Raw genomic sequence first — 18254 nt, forward strand, 5'->3', positions numbered from 1 at the left:
GGAGCCTTCCACTAATCAGCCCGTGGCATGCTGTTTTCCTCTTTTTTTTTGTTAGCCAAAATAATTCTTCAACTGAAATGGTGTTTAGTACAGAAAAAAGAGGACCATGGAAACATTTCCATATTTAGCAGCAGAAGTGATTTGTCCACTCGTATGAATAATGTGATCTGAATGAGGAAAGAGATGGCGTGCAGGATTGTGATTCAGCTTTCAAGAGAAGGGTGTTGCATTAAAATCTCTGCTTGCAGAAGTCCAAGGGTAGGGATTTTCACAAACTCCCTTCTCATCCGTTTGCACTAGCATTGTGATGAATGAGTTATTTGAGATGCTCTTAAGGTGTGCAAATGCATCAATCAGTCCTCAGTTTTCTCTTGCTGCATCCGATTGATTCATTACCCTTGAACAGGAGCCCCTTAATTGTATTTCCTTGCTGTACTGGCACTAGTCCTGTTACATTTCTACCTTCTTTAATGGGGAATTGTGTGTCACTACTAGAGAGATGGGGCTTGTGGCTTCAGAAGAACTAAATGTCAAGAAATGAGGTTCGCAAAAGTGATCAGGCCATGCTGTGAGGAGTAGGTTTTGCAGGGCTTTGCAGGTTTTGGCTGTTTCTTGGGGTTTTTGCTCCAATATATTTGACTATTAGCTGTTAAATGTTAAAATCAAATTGGCTTTGAATTTGCTTCATGAATGAACTTTTCCCTGAATACTATTCCGGAGGAGTCCTCCAACAACATGGAAGTGAAGAATCATACAATGGCACATGTGTATGCATATAAGAGGGGCTGCTTCACTGTGTGTTAGCTGTGTTACGATACTTCTGAGGCTGCTGAAAGCACACATCATGCACAACTATCACATTGCATTTTCTAGCAATACAAATATTGTAGTTCCCTCCTTCCCATCAACTGCAGTAAAGATCCAAGTAACATCTGCTTTTTATTTGCGCAGTGAAAAGTCATCTAGAAAGGGACATTCAAAGCTAGCTGCTTAGCAGCTAGGAAAAATTAGCTTGTGCTTAGTAAATGATACCTAACAATGGAAGTCCGAGGACCGTACTGAGTGACTGAGGGTGGTAATATTGTGTCAGTTCTAAGTACCTTAAATATACCTGTCATTGGATTGTTTGTATTTTGATCTTTATTGTCTCTTGTTCTCCATATGTCCTAGCAACAGAGCTTTTTTTTTTAATCTTGTCTTCTGCTGCTTTCTTACCTTTTGCATTTGGCATCTCTGCTTCTGCCCTATTGTACACGTTGGGCTGAGGTTTCGCTTATTTAACTGCTCCACCTCATCTGAAAATACAGATTTAGATACATGCTTTTGTTCATTCATTTGATTTGTATATGCCAGTTGATCCCTGTCAGATAACTGACTGGTAATGCTGCCATTTCCTTGCACGTTCTGTGCTCCACCATGCATTTTTTGCTATGTGCTGCATTGTATTTTTCCACAGCTGTATTTGGTTTGTCATATTGTATCTGTTAGTAACAAAAGAGGGAGAAATTCTCCCTGGAATAAAAGTTTTGTTGGTATTTGGCTGGAAAGACTTGTTAAAAATCCATTAAAATGTTAACATGAAACAGTAATCTTCTGTCTAATTAGACATGCCAAGGCACAAAACCTTGCTATCTTAAAAATAATTTCATTACAACAATCAGTGAGGAGAAAAGAAGAATAAAAGTTATTAGATCTACCTGGATACTTGGGCATAATTGAGTGATGTACATTTTCCAAATATTCTGGTAATACTGGCAATGTAAAAGTACATGCTCAGTTGTTTCTACCAATCCTGAAGGATTGCCTTGTCCAGACAGGAACAACCAGATATGAATGAATGCTATAGCACAATGTCCAGCAATGTGTGGATAAAGCCCATGTTAAGGCAGAGATCAAACTTGATTTATCCAATTAAACTGTAAAAAGTATCAAATTGAGCTTGTCTCCTAAAAGATGGTGGGAAGTCCCTCTTTATAATAATGCTGTGATCTCACCTGTGAATTCAAGACTACAGTTGCGCAACTCCAGCCTAGGGTTTGGAGTTTGTGGTGAAAATGTATACATAATAGTAAGCATTAAAGCAGCCCTTTGGTTGGTATGATAAATTGCAGAAGGATGGATAGCCTACATGTGGACTGGGAGCTACATCCAGGCCACTAGACTTTTCCTTCCTGATAATACAATCCAGTCCTCCCACTGTGCGGTGACTTTTAAGAAAGGCTGTGGCTAGTAGGTTGCTTAGTCTAGCTCTGGTCGGGTGGGATCTCTTTTCACACTCTCAAGTACATAAAAACCTACTTAGTCAAAAACTGTGTCCACCTAACCAAAGATAGTTGGTAAAATTAAATGCTGACATGCCTGTGCAAAATAGTCCTTTTGCAATTTTCAATCTGTTGAAACTGCTAAAAGCCCTGGCCTGTATCCAGCCACATGCGCGTGGAAGGCATCCCTCTCCATTCCTGCAGCTTTGGTCCTTGGAAAGAGCATTTCTGGGGTTTTAGGATCCATATAGAGCAGGGGTGTTGAACTCATTTGTTATGAGGGCCGGTTCTGACATAAATGAGACCTTCTTGGGCCAGGCCATGTCTGTACCTATTTAAGATTAAGTAACAGCGATACGAATTTTATAAAGAACACAGACAATTTTTTTAAAAAAACCCTTAAAATATGCTTAAAATGTTAGCATTCACTGTTCCTAAAGATACTTTCTTTGTATTTTCCCCATGGGATCGAGGGAACTGGGCAAAGGAAGCTGAATCTTCCTTTCTTCCCTAGGGGACTGGGAAGAAATAGAAGGAAGAGAGGCTTGGCTCAGTAGCTCTACTGTGCAATTGAGAGAGCCTGGCAAAGCAAGCTATTCCTCTCCAAAGGAGGAGCCTCAGCCAATGGGGAAAATAGAGGCTTTGCTCTGTAGCTCCTGTGCGATTGAGCAAGCCTTGCAAAGCAAGCTGTTATGCAGGAGGGAGAAGAAAGCAGATGACAGCCAGTTGTTTGGGGGCCTGAAAGGAGCCCTGATTTGGCCCCCTAACTGCATGTTTGACACCCCTGATATAGAGGAACAGACCCCCCCCCTCCTCACTGCACACATTGCTTTTGTCCATGCAAGCTTCTCCACCTCCAGGCACCAACTTTCTGCTGGACTAAAAGGGCCACTGGCAGAAGGGGAACACTGGGAAATCAGTGTCTGCAAGCACTTTTCACTTGTGCTTGGTGCTTACTCTGTGGTAGTCCCAAGCTACTATAGGGGTCGACTTAGGCTTTCTCCATATAATATGAATGAATCCTTAGAAAAGGAGTTGTGAGACTAAAACAGTGAAGTGTTGCCTGGATTTTTCCCAACTGGAACCTTATCTGAGGCATGTCACAATGTTTTATCTACATAGTTTGTGCTCAGATTTCAATAAGGAGCTGTCTCCTAAATGTACTGTCATTAAGGAATGCCACTCTATATCTGCTTATGAAAGCTGATGCCCTACTGGCAACACCTAAGGAATCAATTTCAAAAAAATAACTTATTACTGTATATTATTAAAAGTGCACATTGGGCACAGTATTAGGCCTCTTAGTAACAAGATGTCACGGTGATTGTTGATGAATGGGTTAGAGAAGCCCATTCTGTGAACAGAAGAATATACCATGGAAGAGTCTTGCCACATCTGCACACTTCTGTCAAATTACACTCTTATACTGGACAGACTGATTCTAATTATGTCTAGCATAAGCTGTACCTCATAGGCAGTAGTTTGTGTGGTTCTAGTCAAACAGTGACAAGGCATAAGCCTTAGAACTTCTTGAGCTCACATGATCCTCTTGGAGTTATGCACAACTCAGACTATAGCCCTCTTCATTTGCAACAAATCATAGTTTGTCATAATGCCTGAATGAGAAGACATGACAACCTGTGGTTTGTTCTTTTATGTGAAACCCTGGTTTGTAAGCAGGGAAATGCCCCAGGTTGTTTTGGATGTCACAGCAAGCAAATATAGCTTGTTGCAAAATAGGACATTGTTCATCTTGGATCCCTGTGCTAAGGGAGACTTTGAAGCCTCTTTCCCACAACAGCAAAATATGATTTGTTATGACTGAGTCTGCACATGTGGAGCTAGTAGAGAATCCAAATAATTTAGAATTCTCGTATCACTTTTGTGCATGAATGTAGGAAAATGTATACACCATCTTGTGTGGTTATGCACATCCAACACACACTGCCAGTGTGCATAAATTACATGTATTGAGGGTGCATGTTTTTTCCTATACTGCAATAAAGAAAATTTAATGGTTCATCATAGTTTTGTATGGGAAATTGCTATCAGCTTTCACATATAACTACAATATATGAGTTTTTACTAAGTTTCCAGTGGAATGCACTGGCTTTGAGCACGTGATAATAAAGAGTAGGCACCTCTTGCCGGGCTGCTTCACTTGGTCAAAGCCTGAAAAGCTGACATCTTGTTTACACACCCTGTGTTCATCTCTGTAGCTGCTTGTCTTGCGTATTTCAATTCTTGAGCATTTTGGCTTCCAGCTGCATGCGGGTTTCCTGGGGGCAGCCTGTGGCTCAAGAATGAAAATCCCAGCTTTTTTTCTTTCTCTAGTTGCTAACTCTCTTTGACTACATATGCCTATATCATCATATGTCTGCCTGTGTGTGTACTCATCCTCCTCCCATAGGCCTGCAGTTTTATTAATGAAAAAAAATCACTTTGGCTTCTTTATGTTGCATGATTTCTTCTCTTAGTTTTTCTTTTCTGTGCATTTGGCCCATCTCACTCAGCCCAGCTTCAGCTGTCTTAACTGTTGTATTTTTCTCCTTAGCAGGGGCCTCAACAATTCCATCACCGCCGCCGCCACCAGCAGCTCCTCCCCCTCCTCCTAATTTGGATGTGCCAATGCAGTCTGACTCACAACCTGTTAATGGCACAAGCCGGGGCGCCTTACTCAGTTCCATCCAGAATTTTCAGAAAGGAACCTTGAAGAAAACAGAAACATGTGACTACAGTGCTCCTAAAATCAGCTGAAACTGTTTACATCAACCCAGCTTTGGATATACTTTGTGTATTCTAGGAACAATGATTTCTCTGAAAATTTTATTTAACCACAGCCTTGTGGTTTCTTTTTACAGCTGCTTATTTAGAGACATTTCAAGCTTTTTCTAGACAAATCTTTTCAGTGAATAGTAACACTATTGCAGATTGCATTGGAATGGGGGAGAGATGTGAAAAGTGTCAATTCCAGTTTAAAGGAACTCTTTTTTTAAGGGAATACTGTTTTGTGGTAGACAGTAAATTTCCTTCTAAATGAATTAAAATAAGTTGGTCATCAATGACACTTTCTTGGCCCTGGTTTTTAAGGGCTTTTAAAAATCTAAGCCTGGTATTTTGATTTTTGATCTAAAAATCTAAGCCTGGTATTTTGATTTTTGATCTAAAAATCTAAGCCTTGTATTTTGATTTTTGATCTAAAATTCACTTAATTTGAAAGTTATAACACTGATAAGGAAGTTAGATCTGCTTCTTTCCCTACGATATATTGTTAGCCGATAGATTATACTCTTAACACTTTTGAATCCCCCTATTAAAAGTGACAATACTTGGAAGATTGTACAGTCCTAGAATTAGTTTAGTATTGAGCTATTCTGCATTTATTCAAAATGTGGGGCACAGTGGGTTTTCCAACAGACCAGAATTTTACAAGACAAATTTGTTGAGCTGGGAATTGAAGGAGCTATATAATAAAAATGTTTTTGGTTTTACTCAAACCCTTAAAATTGCACTTTAAAGGATTGTTGGGAATCCATTTTTTAAAGTCAAGTATACATCATTGTGTGTTACTATGCAGAGAATGTCATTGTGTATAGGAGTTCATGTAACCTGTGATATATTCAGTCATATTTTTATTAAAATAAATGTCAATGGAGTTTCATTGGTCTTAAGAGGGATAATGCAGCAGTTTTATGCTTTGTAGCAGATAAGTAGCAGTGAAACATGAATGCCTTTAAGTTCTGGAATTCTACTTGTCTAAAAATGACAAATACAGTACCAAAGTTTGCTTTAATATAGATTCATTACTTTAAACATCATACTTCAGCCAGCATGTTTTTAATAATTTTGAAATGGGATCATTGGAATCCTGCAGCTCCAGTACAAGCTGTCTCCCTTACCCAAGCCAGTAAAGTGTACTCCAATTTTGGAAAACTGTTTTTGTTCATGTTATTTATTTCATGCTTTTCAGATTACAAAATGAGCATAAAGAGTCTTGATGATATATTTAGGGATGTCGCTTAGAATGAGACTGATTCAGTTGTGCAATGATAAACAAGAACATTGTCTTACAATGAGAGTTCTTTACATAAAATACAAATTACAAAAGGTTAAGTCTGTCAATTCTCCCTTTGTATTTTCTTCTTCGAAGTAGGATGGGAGGCACTATATAGGCCCTCCACCCTTTTCCAGCTTACAATATAATAAATGCATTCCATAAATATTTTTACAGACTTAAGTCCAGAAGAAGCACTTAAATATATACACCAAACCTAGATATTTAGGGTTTTCTTCGCTGCTAGTATTATATCCTTTACTTGAGGTAGGCAGTTCTCCTCCAAAGTCTTTGCGTAAGGCATAGGAACGTCTGCACCAGTGACACGAACAACTGGAGCGTCCAAGTGGTTGAAAGCAGGACCTGGAATCAGAACAAAATGTAAAGATTCCCTTCTCAAATTAAAGGGGCTGGATAGGGTCCAGGCATGGAGGAAAGAAGCTCTGATCCTTGTGGAACAGCTGTGGTTTGTATGTATCTAAAAAGGGACATATGGAAAGAGCTGAGAAATTGACACACCAGCTCAAAGTCTCACCCAGTGAAGACTGTACTGCTGCTTTTTAGGCAGCCAGGAAGGCAAGCTGAAAATCCTTGGCTTCCTTTTATATAAAAGAACAAAATTCAAGGACTCCAATGCCTCCCTTTATTGCTGTTTCCCACAATTTAATCTCTAGTCAGATAAATAGTAGTAGAAATACTGCCTGCAATTTAGGATTTCAGTTAGAAACATCACTAGCATTAAAGGTCAAGTGCAGTTTGTAAGCCAGAGATCAACAGGTGTAATGAAAGATTTTCCCATTTGAAAGTATGAGATGGTTCCTACCTACTACAGCTGATAGCCTATACAATGCAGGTATATTTACTGGAAAGGCAAATTAGAGACCTTTTGCTTTCCTGTCAAGGATTGAGATAAACACAGCTGGGAAACAATTTCCCTTAATGTGTGACTCTCCTCCCCACCCATCCTAAAAAAGGCCACAGGGATAGTTAGCATAAATTTAAAAGAACATCCAAAATACCTTCCATAATCCTGGCACATATCTCAGCTCCCACTCCAAACTGTGGCCAGCCCCCTTCAACTGTTACAAGATGATTTGTCTTCACAACACTGGCTTCAATGGTATCAATATCTATAGGTCTAATAGTACGAAGATTTATTACCTGAAAAAGAAAAAAGAGCCAAAGGCTTGTATTCCACCTTGTTGTGTAAAATGGTTGCATATTAGTACAGAGATACCAAGCCATCTGTTGCACACAATGGCTGGGTAATCAGTATGTTTCCCCATTGGAGGGCAAAAAAGCACTTTCCCAGCCATACTCTATTACAGGTATACAAAGCTTTTGTCCTCTCACTTAAGCCTTGCTGGGGTCATTGGGAATCTGAACGGCAAGCACAAAAGCTTGACTGACATGGAATTTACATGCTGAGAATCAAAGCTTTTAAACAAATTACACAGTCCATGGTAGCGGGGAGCTTAATTCCTTCTCTTCTGCCACAGAATTTATGGCTGTGAAGTCATTCAAAGCATGGTAATGCTCTGTGGTCTCCAAAAGCAGACGGCTGCTTGTGCATGGGTGAGGGGAGACTGAGTAGGGTTCATAATAGGGTGGAACATTGGTCCCTACACAGAAAATACGCAAGGGAAGTATATAAAATGGACTTTCTTTAAACAAGCAACAGCTCTTAAGGTCACGAGTTTTAAACTGATTTCTAAATCTGTATGAATTTTTCTATAAAGAGACTTATTCAGAGTTGGGTTTCAATTAAGTTGGTGCCTTCCTACCATGAGGTATATCCACAAAAGCAGTATTTCTTCCCCAGAGGTGGATGTTCCTTAGGTAACTCAATCAGTAGAGAACGTGTAAATGACTCAGATCTAATCTCTTGACATTTCCAATGAAAATCTCAGCAGGTCTTGGACAGACCTCTGCTTGAAACTCTGGCTGGCTGTTCCCAACCGAGCTAGATGCAGCGGAAGGGAGAATAAGGCTGATGCAGTATCACTTTTCATCTAAATGATTGGTCAAATAGCCATTGAAAGCTTAGGGTTGGATCCAGCCTAAATTTTCCACTCAAAGGCCCTTCCGACAGTGGAACAAAATGTTCCCCACTCACTCTTCTCTTCAAAATGCTGGCTCTAGGTGACAGGAGACCCTCAGGAACAGCATGAAAGGCAAAGCAGGGATCTGCAGCAGGAAGGGGGAAACTGGTGGAAATTACCCATTACATTAACACAGTTCTAAAACAGATTTCTTCACTGCGGACTTTGCCTTGAAATGACAGCATACCTCACATTCCACCCCATCTTTGGCAAGAACAGCGGCTGCTTCCATACAGTGGCCAACACATCGAGAATGAGACACTAAAGTAAGGTGGGTTCCTGAAACAGAAAGTCCCAACAATGCTAATAAGAGGATGCACATGTTTCAGCCCACATTCCTAGAAGTTAAAGATCATTACTGGCCACCACCCAGCCCCCCCCCCCAATTTTTTAAATTACATTTTATTATTCAAATTTGTTCTTTCATTTATTTTATTTATTTATTTTAGTATATTTCTATTCTGCCCATTCCCCGTAGGGCTCAGGGCGGAGTACAACATATGATAAAACAATAAAATACAATAAAAACATTTTAAAAACAGACAGCTCAACAGCACTCAGAGAAGTTTACTGTATCACGTATTGCCCAGCCTGGCCGTCTCACATCATGATATCTCATAGAGATAGCAGATATTAATCCATTTTGTAACACAGGTGATAGTACCGATAGGGGAGGCCAACCAGATCAAGAATAGATGACCACAGCCTCAACTAAAGGCCTGGCAGAACAGCTCCGTTTTACAGGCCCTACGGAAGGCTAATAAGCCAGGTAGGGCCCGGTTCTCTGTAGGGAGCTGATTCCACCAGGTTGGGGCCAGGACTGAAAAAGCCCTGGCCCTAGTTGAGGTAAGGCGGGCGTCTCTTGGGCCGGGGATGGCCAACAGATGTTGGGAGTTTCCTTGTTAAACTACACATTCTGTGCTGACACCAGATAAAGGGTACACACACACAGTGTCCCATATACCATGCCAAAAACCAATACTGTTACTGGAAAGCAAAACTGATGGGCCTGAAAAAAATCTTTTTTGGTACTGAGGGAAATATTCTCATTGAAGCCCAGCATATGCAGAAGGACATGCTTTTACAGAGCATGGGCAAAGTATATTTTCAAACAGCATGGGCCTTTTAAAGTGCATCAACTATGTAAGGAGGGAAGAGTTTTTTAGAGTGACCCTGGAGTTGAGAACACCATCACAGTGCAAAGCTTGGCTTACCTTGTTTTTCTACCTTAGCCTTTCCAATAGGAATAAGAAAGTCCTTTGACAGAGCTTCCTCAGACATTTCAAAGGGAACACCATACATCAGTTCATTTTCCAGCATTACAACTGTAAAGAAAATAAGAATATGCATTGGAATGTTCTGATGAAATTATCTGCATGTGTCATAAGTGTGCAGATCAGCAGTGGGGGGCACTTTGGATCAGTACTATGGCATGGGGTGAATATAACTGCTCTCCCCCTGCACCATTTAACTCAGTAAAATTACCACTACCCTACACAGCTAGAAGATGATGATGATGATGATGATGATGATGATGATGATATTGGATTTACATCCCACCCTATACTCTGAATCTGAGTCTCAGAGCGGTCACAATCTCCTTTACCTTTCCCCCCCGCAACAGACACCCTGTGAGGTGGGTGTGGCTGAGAGAGCTCTTGCAGCAGCTGCCCTTTCAAGGACTACTCCTATGCAAGCTATGGCTGACCCAAGGCCATTCCAGCAGCTGCAAGTGGAGGAGTGGGGAATCAAACCTGGTTCTCCCAGATAACAGTCCACACACTTAGCCACTACACCAAACTGGCTCTCAAACTGAGCTATAAGCCTCAATAGGGAAAACAGACATGTATTATAAATTGCCATGTTTATTTTCTTATTGGCTTCTAAAAGCAGCTCAGAAGATGATGATTTCTACTTGTAACATAGCTTGGGGAGGGGGAAGAGCTTAACCCAGGGGTGGCCAAATTTGCTTAACATAAGAGCCTCATAGAATAAATGTCAGATGTCTGAGAGCTGCAAGACATGAATGTAAAATGTCTGAAAGCTGCAAGACATGAACATCAGATGTTTGAGAGCTGTGAGACAAGGGAGGAAGGAAGGAAGGCAAATAGCTGGGGATGGGACGAAGGAGACAGGTGGAAAGAAAGCAACTTTAACTCTAAATGCATTCTCCAAGCTGCCAGTAGGCTTGGCTTGGAGAAGTGATTTAAAGAGATAAATGCCTTCTCCAAGCCAGCTGATAGGGCAGTGGGGGCTTTAAGAGCCACACAATATGTCTGAAAGACATATTGGCCACAGTTTGGCCACTCCTGGCTTAACCTCATCCTCCAGCCACTTCCCCAACACTGAACAGATCCTACTACTGCTGTTTTTTTGTAATTATGTTAGTGGATTTAACCATAGCTCCTGCTTCATGTTTAACTCATTTTGGTATGGAGGATCTTATTTTGGTACTATGGAACAAAACTAGAAGTGAAAAAGTACGTTGTTGAAAAAGCAGATGAATTTAGAGAGGGGCTGTATTTGTGAATTTCCTGCATTGTGAAAGGGGTTGGACTAGATGACCCTGGATGTCCCTTCCAACTCTATGATTCTATGAGATCATACAGATGAACCACACAATTTATATTACAGATTTAGGTTTGTGCCCATCCCTATCTAGTGCTTGGCTGGTTCAGGATAAAAAAAATACAGTCACAGTTCATTTTTTGCTATTCCTCAAGAGGAGCACCTAGTTAGTCTAGTTAAATTGTTTCAATTCATTTCTAAAAAGCCTACCTCTTAAATAAAACTGCTCAAATATGTGTCTAAAATCTTGCAGAGTACATGACCTATTTGCTTTGTCTGAGTAACGGATATCATTCTAAACCTTTGGGTAGCAGCAGAATACTTGAAAAAATTCTGAATATTGAGCAGATACTGCTTGGAGGAACTCTAGGTGGGACTTCCACTAATCAACACTATCTATCACCTCCCTATCCTAGCAGTCTATATGGCCCAATGTCTGAAGTTCATATCTGTCTCTTTTTCAGAGTTCCAAATTCTTATTCAAACCATCTACAACTTTTCCAACAAAGTCCTCTCAATTGTTTTCCACCAAAAAAACTCCAAACTTTACAGGTGCCCAAGCCAAAAACATTCCAATCAGAAGAAATTATGGGCTGTACCCTAAAGAACTATGAACATAGCAAATTAGTAGAAAGGTTGCTGACTCGGTGAACTTAGGGAAATCATGAAAAGGAGGGCAGGAAGGGCTGCATCAGTGCTTAGTTCTTGTGGCCCTTTCTTACATGAGCAGGGAAATGCTGTTTGCCACCTTGCGGTCAGACAGCAATTTTTCTCCAGGCCAGTTTGGCCAGGGATCCTGGAAGAGTCTCTTTTTTTGCTGTCTTCTGGATGTGGAGCGGGGGGGTCACTGGGTGTGTGTGGGGGGGGTGGTGTTTGTGAATTTCCTGCACTATACAGAAGGCTGGACTAGATGACCCTGGAGGTCCCTTCCAAATCTATGATTCTATTATTTTTGCTCTCCTCTCCCATCCCACTGTTGCCCTTTCCACGTTTCCCAAATCTATTCAAAAGGGCTGGGGGATCTTCAGGAATGGTGAGCAGTGCAATGCATGGAGGCTGCAGCTGAAGGCAGAATCAGTAATTGTGGCCCCATCCTTATGTGTGAGCTGTGAAACTATTCATGTAAGAAGCAGGAGGCAGCAAAAAAAATCCCTTCCACAAGGTCATGGGCTGTTGTTGGGTTTTTTTTGTTTTGTTTTGAATACAACTCTATGAAAATTATATTCATGTAAGCATATTAAATGCAGATGTGCCCAACTGTATCTGCTTGGACTCCAAAGATCTGCATGAGTTCATGCTAGCCCAGAAGAATCTTTGCCTTTTTCCTTTTTGGACAGGTGACCCCATTCACTCAACTCCTTGCTGTACTACAAATGGCAGTTAAAATTTCCCTCGGTTTCCAGAACTGTTGGCCAAGTTGCCTCAGAGGCAATGTTCCCTCTAAGCTGCAGAATCTTGTGAGCAAAAAATTCTACTTTGTGAGCTACTGGTATTAAAGATGTGAGCTACTAGCATTAAAATTATGAGCTACTGCATAAATTATTGTGCTCTGGGATCATCTTTCCTGAGCTAAAACAAAAATGTGTGAGCTTGCTCACGCTAACTCAGCTTACAGGGAACACTGCCCAGAGGCTGCGAATATTATCTAAAGCTCACAAAACTAGAACCCAGACCTAAAATTTAAGCAATTTAGTACACAATTGGAAAATGTTCTATTGAATTATCTATCCAATAGTAACAACTTAGTCCCACTCTGGTTCAAGCACAAGGAATAACATTGGAATGAATGGATCTTATCAAGACAGTGGTAGTGTGTTCACAAGATGATACTGCACTTATTTCTCATTCATACCCAGAACAGTTTAAGCACAACGCACATTCCACAAGACAAGGTCACCTGCGAAATGCTACTGAGCAAGAGAACCTACCCAAGAAACTAACACTTTAGCATTACAGAGAGAGAGAGAGAGAGAGAGAGAGAGAGAGAGAGAACTCGCGGCTTCATTCACCTGGATTATCATCCCGGACCGATGATTTAAGGAGACCTTTTGCATCCTCTGAACTCCAAGGACTCACTACTTTCAATCCGGGACAGTGCCCGTACCAAGCTGCAAAGCACTGCGAATGCTGGGCTGCTACTCCTGCCGAGGCTCCGTTGGGACCCCTGAAGACAATGGGCACAGGCACCAACCCTGCAGACATGTAGTGGGTTTTGGCAGCCGAGTTTATGATCTGGTCAATGGCTTGCATTGAGAAGTTGAAGGTCATGAATTCACAAATGGGCCTCAAGCCAGCCTGTGAAAATAAAGTAGCTGTTTTGATCGTTCTCACTAGCATTTTTTAAAATACAAGAATTAATTGTTTTATTCTTTTCTTCATATTCTTTCCTTTACTTAAAAAACCCTAAAGGGGGCAACATACCATAGCAGCACCTACAGCAATTCCAGTAAATCCCATCTAAAAAATTAATAAAGAAAAATATATGATAAAGATCTTAGTATCGCAATGACTGAAAAAGAAGTTTTGCTGAATGCATTGGCAGGAAAATCTTTTTAAGATGAAGTATTCAAACATAACAATCAAAATGTACTCAGAATGCATACCTCTGATATAGGAGTGTCAATTACCCTCTTATCACCGAATTTCTTCCAGAGTCCTCTGCTAATCTATAGATGTAAAGAACAAACAAAGAAGGCTTTTAAGTTGTTACATTATGTTGCCATTCTATTATACTGACCTTTCTAAGTACTCTTACCTTGTATGCACCATCATACTGAGCCACTTCCTCCCCAAGCAAGAAAACTTTCTCGTCCCTCTCTAGTTCCTCATCCAAGGCCTGATTTAAAGCATCGCGGACAGTCATCTGTTGATGAAGAGACATACTGAGGCCACAATCCAACTATTTACAGTAATCACACTGAAATCTTACCATAGATGAATAATATTTTGGCTGCAAGTTTAGCAGGGAACTCCTCTGTCTTAAGAGTGTCTGATGGGATCTCTGTCTCAGATGAGCATAAAAGGGCTAGGAGAGAATGGCAAAGGTGTTTTTCAAGACATTGAGAAAAGCCAGGTCTATTCTAAAGGTCTTATTCTCAAGCAAGTGTTCTCGCACCAACTGTTGTAACAGTGGGTAACTTGTCCATTATGCTCAGCAATGTGAATCTGTGAGGGAGAAGCAAGACAGGCAGTGTGCCAGTCAGATTTGGAGGAGGAGAGTTGGATTTATACCTTGCCCTTCACTACCCAAAGGGGTCTCAGAGTGGCTCACAATATCCTTCTCTTCTTCTCCCCACAACAGATGCCCTGTGAGGTAGGTGGGATTGAGAGACCTCTGAGAGAACTATGACTGACCCGAGGTCACCCAACTGGCTGCATGTGGAGGAGTGGGGAATCAAACCTGGCTTTCCAGATTAGAGTCCACCACTCTTAACCACTACACCACAGCTGGCTCAGGAAGAGGAATGGGCTTAAAGACAGTTCATTAGGTTTTAATCTGGCCAAGTTCACATAATAATAATAATATTTAATTTATATCCCGCCCTCCCCGCCGAAGCAGGCTCAGGGCGGCTTACATATCATAATATAAAATGCAAACATTACAATGATACAATAATACAATAATAAAAGTACACTGATTACATAACAAATTATATATTACACTTTCCTATATATTATAGTTCAATTATGTATTATTACATTAAAACCATCACATTTAAAAACCAACAAATTAGTTTGGTGCTACAGTCTCGATGTTACTCATCTTACAATTTTACGTGACGAAAGTACAATAGATTCCACATTAAGAAAAAGCCAGTTGAAAGAGGGTAGTCTTGCAGGCCCTGCGGAACTGGGTAAGGCTCCGCAAGGCCCGCACCTCTTCTGGTAATTGGTTCCACCAGTGGGTGGAATGAGTGGGTGGAATGAGAAAGATCTTTAAGCAGCAACAGTCATGACAAGTTTCTACTTGGATGTGTATGCCTTTCTTCCTGGTGCCTAACATTCAGTTTTGTGTTGAAATGAAAAAAATTAGTTCCCTTAGGCTATCAACAGTGTCAAGATCTTTCAGACCAATAACAGCCACTAAACAAGACTCTGGGAGATCTGACATTGAGACACAAGACCACACCCAGTAATATCATTGTTCTATCCTCCCACAGCCTATGCTCAAAAAAACAGTAAGTGATGATCCTGCAAACGTTATTTCACAAGGCACTAAGGACCTAGGCTGTCAGTCTTCTGCCAGCAGTCTTGCAATCCCACAGAGGGCTCTCATACGACTTGCTACAGAGTTAGCAATTTAATGGATGCTTTCTACAACAGCATTACAGAGTCTTTGCCTTGTTGGGCAAAATTATGCCCCCAAGGCACCAGGTATGCATACATAAAAATCCCTTCTGCCACCTTTAGAAAAGCAGATCTTCACATTATCACAGCATATTAAAAATGCGACATTAGTTAAAACATTTTAGCAAAGATTCATCCCCTCGGTTATCAAGGACAGCCACTGCCAAATTTTGATCTTTGGTACACTTTTGCTCTTGTCAGGCAGTTGCCCTAACTTAACCTCTCCTGACCTAAGCAATCCCCAAGAGCCCTCAATCACTAGTGAACCCTGAGTGACGGAGCAGATCTAAGAGCTCAGTGCATGACAACTGCATGACAGCCACAGCACAGTGAGGCATCTGAAATGCATGTACATGTCAACACGGGGTAATTAACCCTTAAATACATATTCATATTGCATATACAACATTAGCATGCATATACAACATTAGCATGAGGTTGAAAAACACCCTCATCTCCTTTAAAAATAGGGAAAAAGGCAATCTGAGCTCATAGATTCAAATAAGGGAATAACAATACAAACAGCTTTCTAGAAAGGTCACACATTTTATTTACCTAACTCATTTTTTCTTAATCTTGCCCTTTCCTCCAAGGAGCTCAGTGGCTTACATGACATGAGTCTTCCTTCCTCATTTTATCCTTATAGCAATCCTGTGAGGTAGGTCTGGCTGAGGCAGAGTGACTGGTCCAAGCGTCAAAGCAAGAACGAAAATTTGAACCTGGGTCTCTCAAACCCTAGTCCAACACTCTAATCCTTTAAAAAAAAATCCACAGAGCACTTAGAATCATAGACTTGGAAGCGACATCCAGGGTCATCTAGTCCTTCCTTTAGTTCAAATTCTGCCTATTTTCTGCTTCCAGAACCTAACTCTAGAATAGGGGTGGCCAAACTTGCTCAATGTAAGAGCCACATAAAATAAAGTCAAATGTTTGAGAGCTGCAAGACATGAGCATTAGATGTTTGAGTGCAGGAAGGAAAGGAAGGCAGGCAGGCAAATAGATGGGGGAGGGAGAGATAAAGAGAGGTGGAAAGAAAGCAATTTTATCTTTAAATGCATTTTCCAAGCTGCTGGCTGACTTGGAGAAGTGGTTTAAAGAGAGAAATGCTTTTTTCCATGCCAGCCAACAGGGCAGTGGGGGCTCTGAGAGCCGCAATATGTATGAAAGAGCCACATGTGGCTCTGGAGTCACTTTGGTCACCCATATTCTAGAAGCTGGTCACACAGACTCTACAGCTCATGCCAACGCTAAGCCCTAAAACCCACTTTTCTACAAGGCAAACTAAGCCTGACCGAAGCTGCCCAGGGCTCACTGGCACAGGAAGCTGGGGGACAACGGTCAAAAGGAGTGTGAACATCTTATCCTCCGCCCAAAGTATCCTAGAGCCCCAGCACCTTCAGGGTCAGAAACACAAATACTGAGGCGGAGGGATGAGTTCCCACCCTAGATAGAGCCAAGTGGGCAGCCGTGTTGGTCTGAAGCAGTAGAACAAAGCAGGAGTCAAGTATACCTTTAAGACCAACAAAGTTTTATTCAGAATGTAAACTTTTGTGTGCTCTAAGCACACTTTATCAGGTATCTGATTCCTCGTCTGATGAAGTGTGCTTAGAGCACACCAAAGCTTACATTCTGAATAAAACTTTGTTGGTCTTAAAGGTGCACTTGACTCCTACTGAGTTCCCACCCTATTCAGCAACCTCATCTTCGGCGCCTTCCCCGGCAAGAGCTCCAAGGGGACCCCGACCTCCACCTGCAGTGTTTCCTCTGTTCAATTTCGCCCCGAAGGGCAGCCCGGCTCCAGCCTCCTTTACCTGAGCAGCAGCGGACACTGAGGCGTGGAAGGCCCGCCGCGGGGGTCCGGGAAGGCGCCCGGCTACCACCAGCTGGTTGCACCGGACCAAACACCTCAATGTCCCTGCTGCTGTCGCCATCTTGGATGTGCCCTCAACCTGAACGTCTCGGCGTAACCCTCACACCCCGCCCCGGGGTCTCTTGTTGCCTGGCAACCAGCGGGAAAAGAGAGTGGGCAGGACTACAAGTTAGAACGATGGGGATCCCACTTGACGCTGTACAGGGCTCACTTCCGCCCTTATTTTAACGCATTGGTCGAGGTGACAGGAAAAGCATTGTAGGCTTAACCCTCATTTCCCGGGCGGTGTAGGAAGCCCAGTGCGCATGCCTGAAAGTGGGTGGTGCTTACGAGAGAGTAGTTAGTAGCCGGGTAGGTCCGAAAATAATAATAAAAAACCGCACTAAAAACATGTGTAGAGTTGCCAATCTCCAGGTGGAGGCAGGGGACCCGGAGTTTGGACCTGCCCTCCCCCCCCCCCCCGCCGCTGCAGGGTCATCAGAAAGCGGGGGTGGGGTGGGGTGGGAGGGAAATGTCTGCTGGGCACCCCATTGTTCCCTATGGAGACAAATTCCCATAGGGTATATTGGAGAATGATCTGTGGCTATCTGGGGCCCCCCCTGTTTTTTGAGGTAAGAGACACCAAATTTTCAGCATAGCATCCGATGCCGCTGCTGAAACACCCTCCAAGTTTCAAAAAGATTGGACCAGGGGATCCAATTCTTTCAGCCCCAAGAGAAGGTGCCCCTATCCATTATTTCCAATGCAGGGAAGGTCTTTAAATGTGATGGCCAGAATTCCCTTTGGAGTTCAATTATGCTTGTTACAAATTTGCTCCTAGTTCCACTCCCAAGGTCCCCAGATATTTCTTGAATTGGACCTGGCAACCCTGAACAGGGCTTTTGTTTGGACTAACCGAAAAATCACATAATCATTTAAGTAAAGGTAGTCCCCTGTGCAAGGTATCTTGTTACAGTGTTGTGTCCTGCCAGTATTCACTTCATCAGGGTTTTTTTTTTGTTTACAACAAACTAAAAGTTTCACAATGTTTTGTGTCAGTTCAAAATTATTAC

At 41.9% G+C, this 18254-nt stretch overlaps 2 protein-coding genes across 9 annotated transcripts in view; one reads left to right on the forward strand and one right to left on the reverse strand.

The window, feature by feature from the left end:
• Window positions 1-5922, forward strand: part of PXK (PX domain containing serine/threonine kinase like) — a 69702-nt gene extending 63780 nt beyond the window's left edge. For 2 of the 8 annotated variants that reach the window (XM_060239402.1, XM_060239404.1), the window contains exon 18: window positions 4816-5922. In XM_060239402.1, the coding sequence (XP_060095385.1) occupies window positions 4816-5018 (203 nt within the window). In that variant the 3' untranslated portion in view covers window positions 5019-5922. The remainder of the gene's footprint in view (window positions 1-4815) is intronic. The other 6 variants (XM_060239403.1, XM_060239405.1, XM_060239406.1 and 3 more) reach the window with 3 other exon arrangements.
• Window positions 5923-6197: 275 nt separating this feature from the next.
• Window positions 6198-17505, reverse strand: PDHB (pyruvate dehydrogenase E1 subunit beta). Its single transcript, XM_060239411.1, has 9 exons — window positions 17144-17505; window positions 13741-13848; window positions 13589-13651; window positions 13407-13442; window positions 12995-13280; window positions 9632-9742; window positions 8605-8696; window positions 7335-7476; window positions 6198-6678 (listed from the first exon to the last, which is right to left on the reverse strand). Exons 1-9 carry the CDS (start codon window positions 17261-17263, stop codon window positions 6533-6535), a joined length of 1104 nt encoding a protein of 367 aa, XP_060095394.1. The 5' UTR covers window positions 17264-17505; the 3' UTR covers window positions 6198-6532.
• Between the last annotated feature and the right edge of the window lie 749 nt (window positions 17506-18254).

This window comes from Heteronotia binoei, chromosome 5 (genome assembly GCF_032191835.1).
Source record: "Heteronotia binoei isolate CCM8104 ecotype False Entrance Well chromosome 5, APGP_CSIRO_Hbin_v1, whole genome shotgun sequence".
Taxonomy (NCBI): Eukaryota; Metazoa; Chordata; class Lepidosauria; order Squamata; family Gekkonidae; genus Heteronotia; species Heteronotia binoei.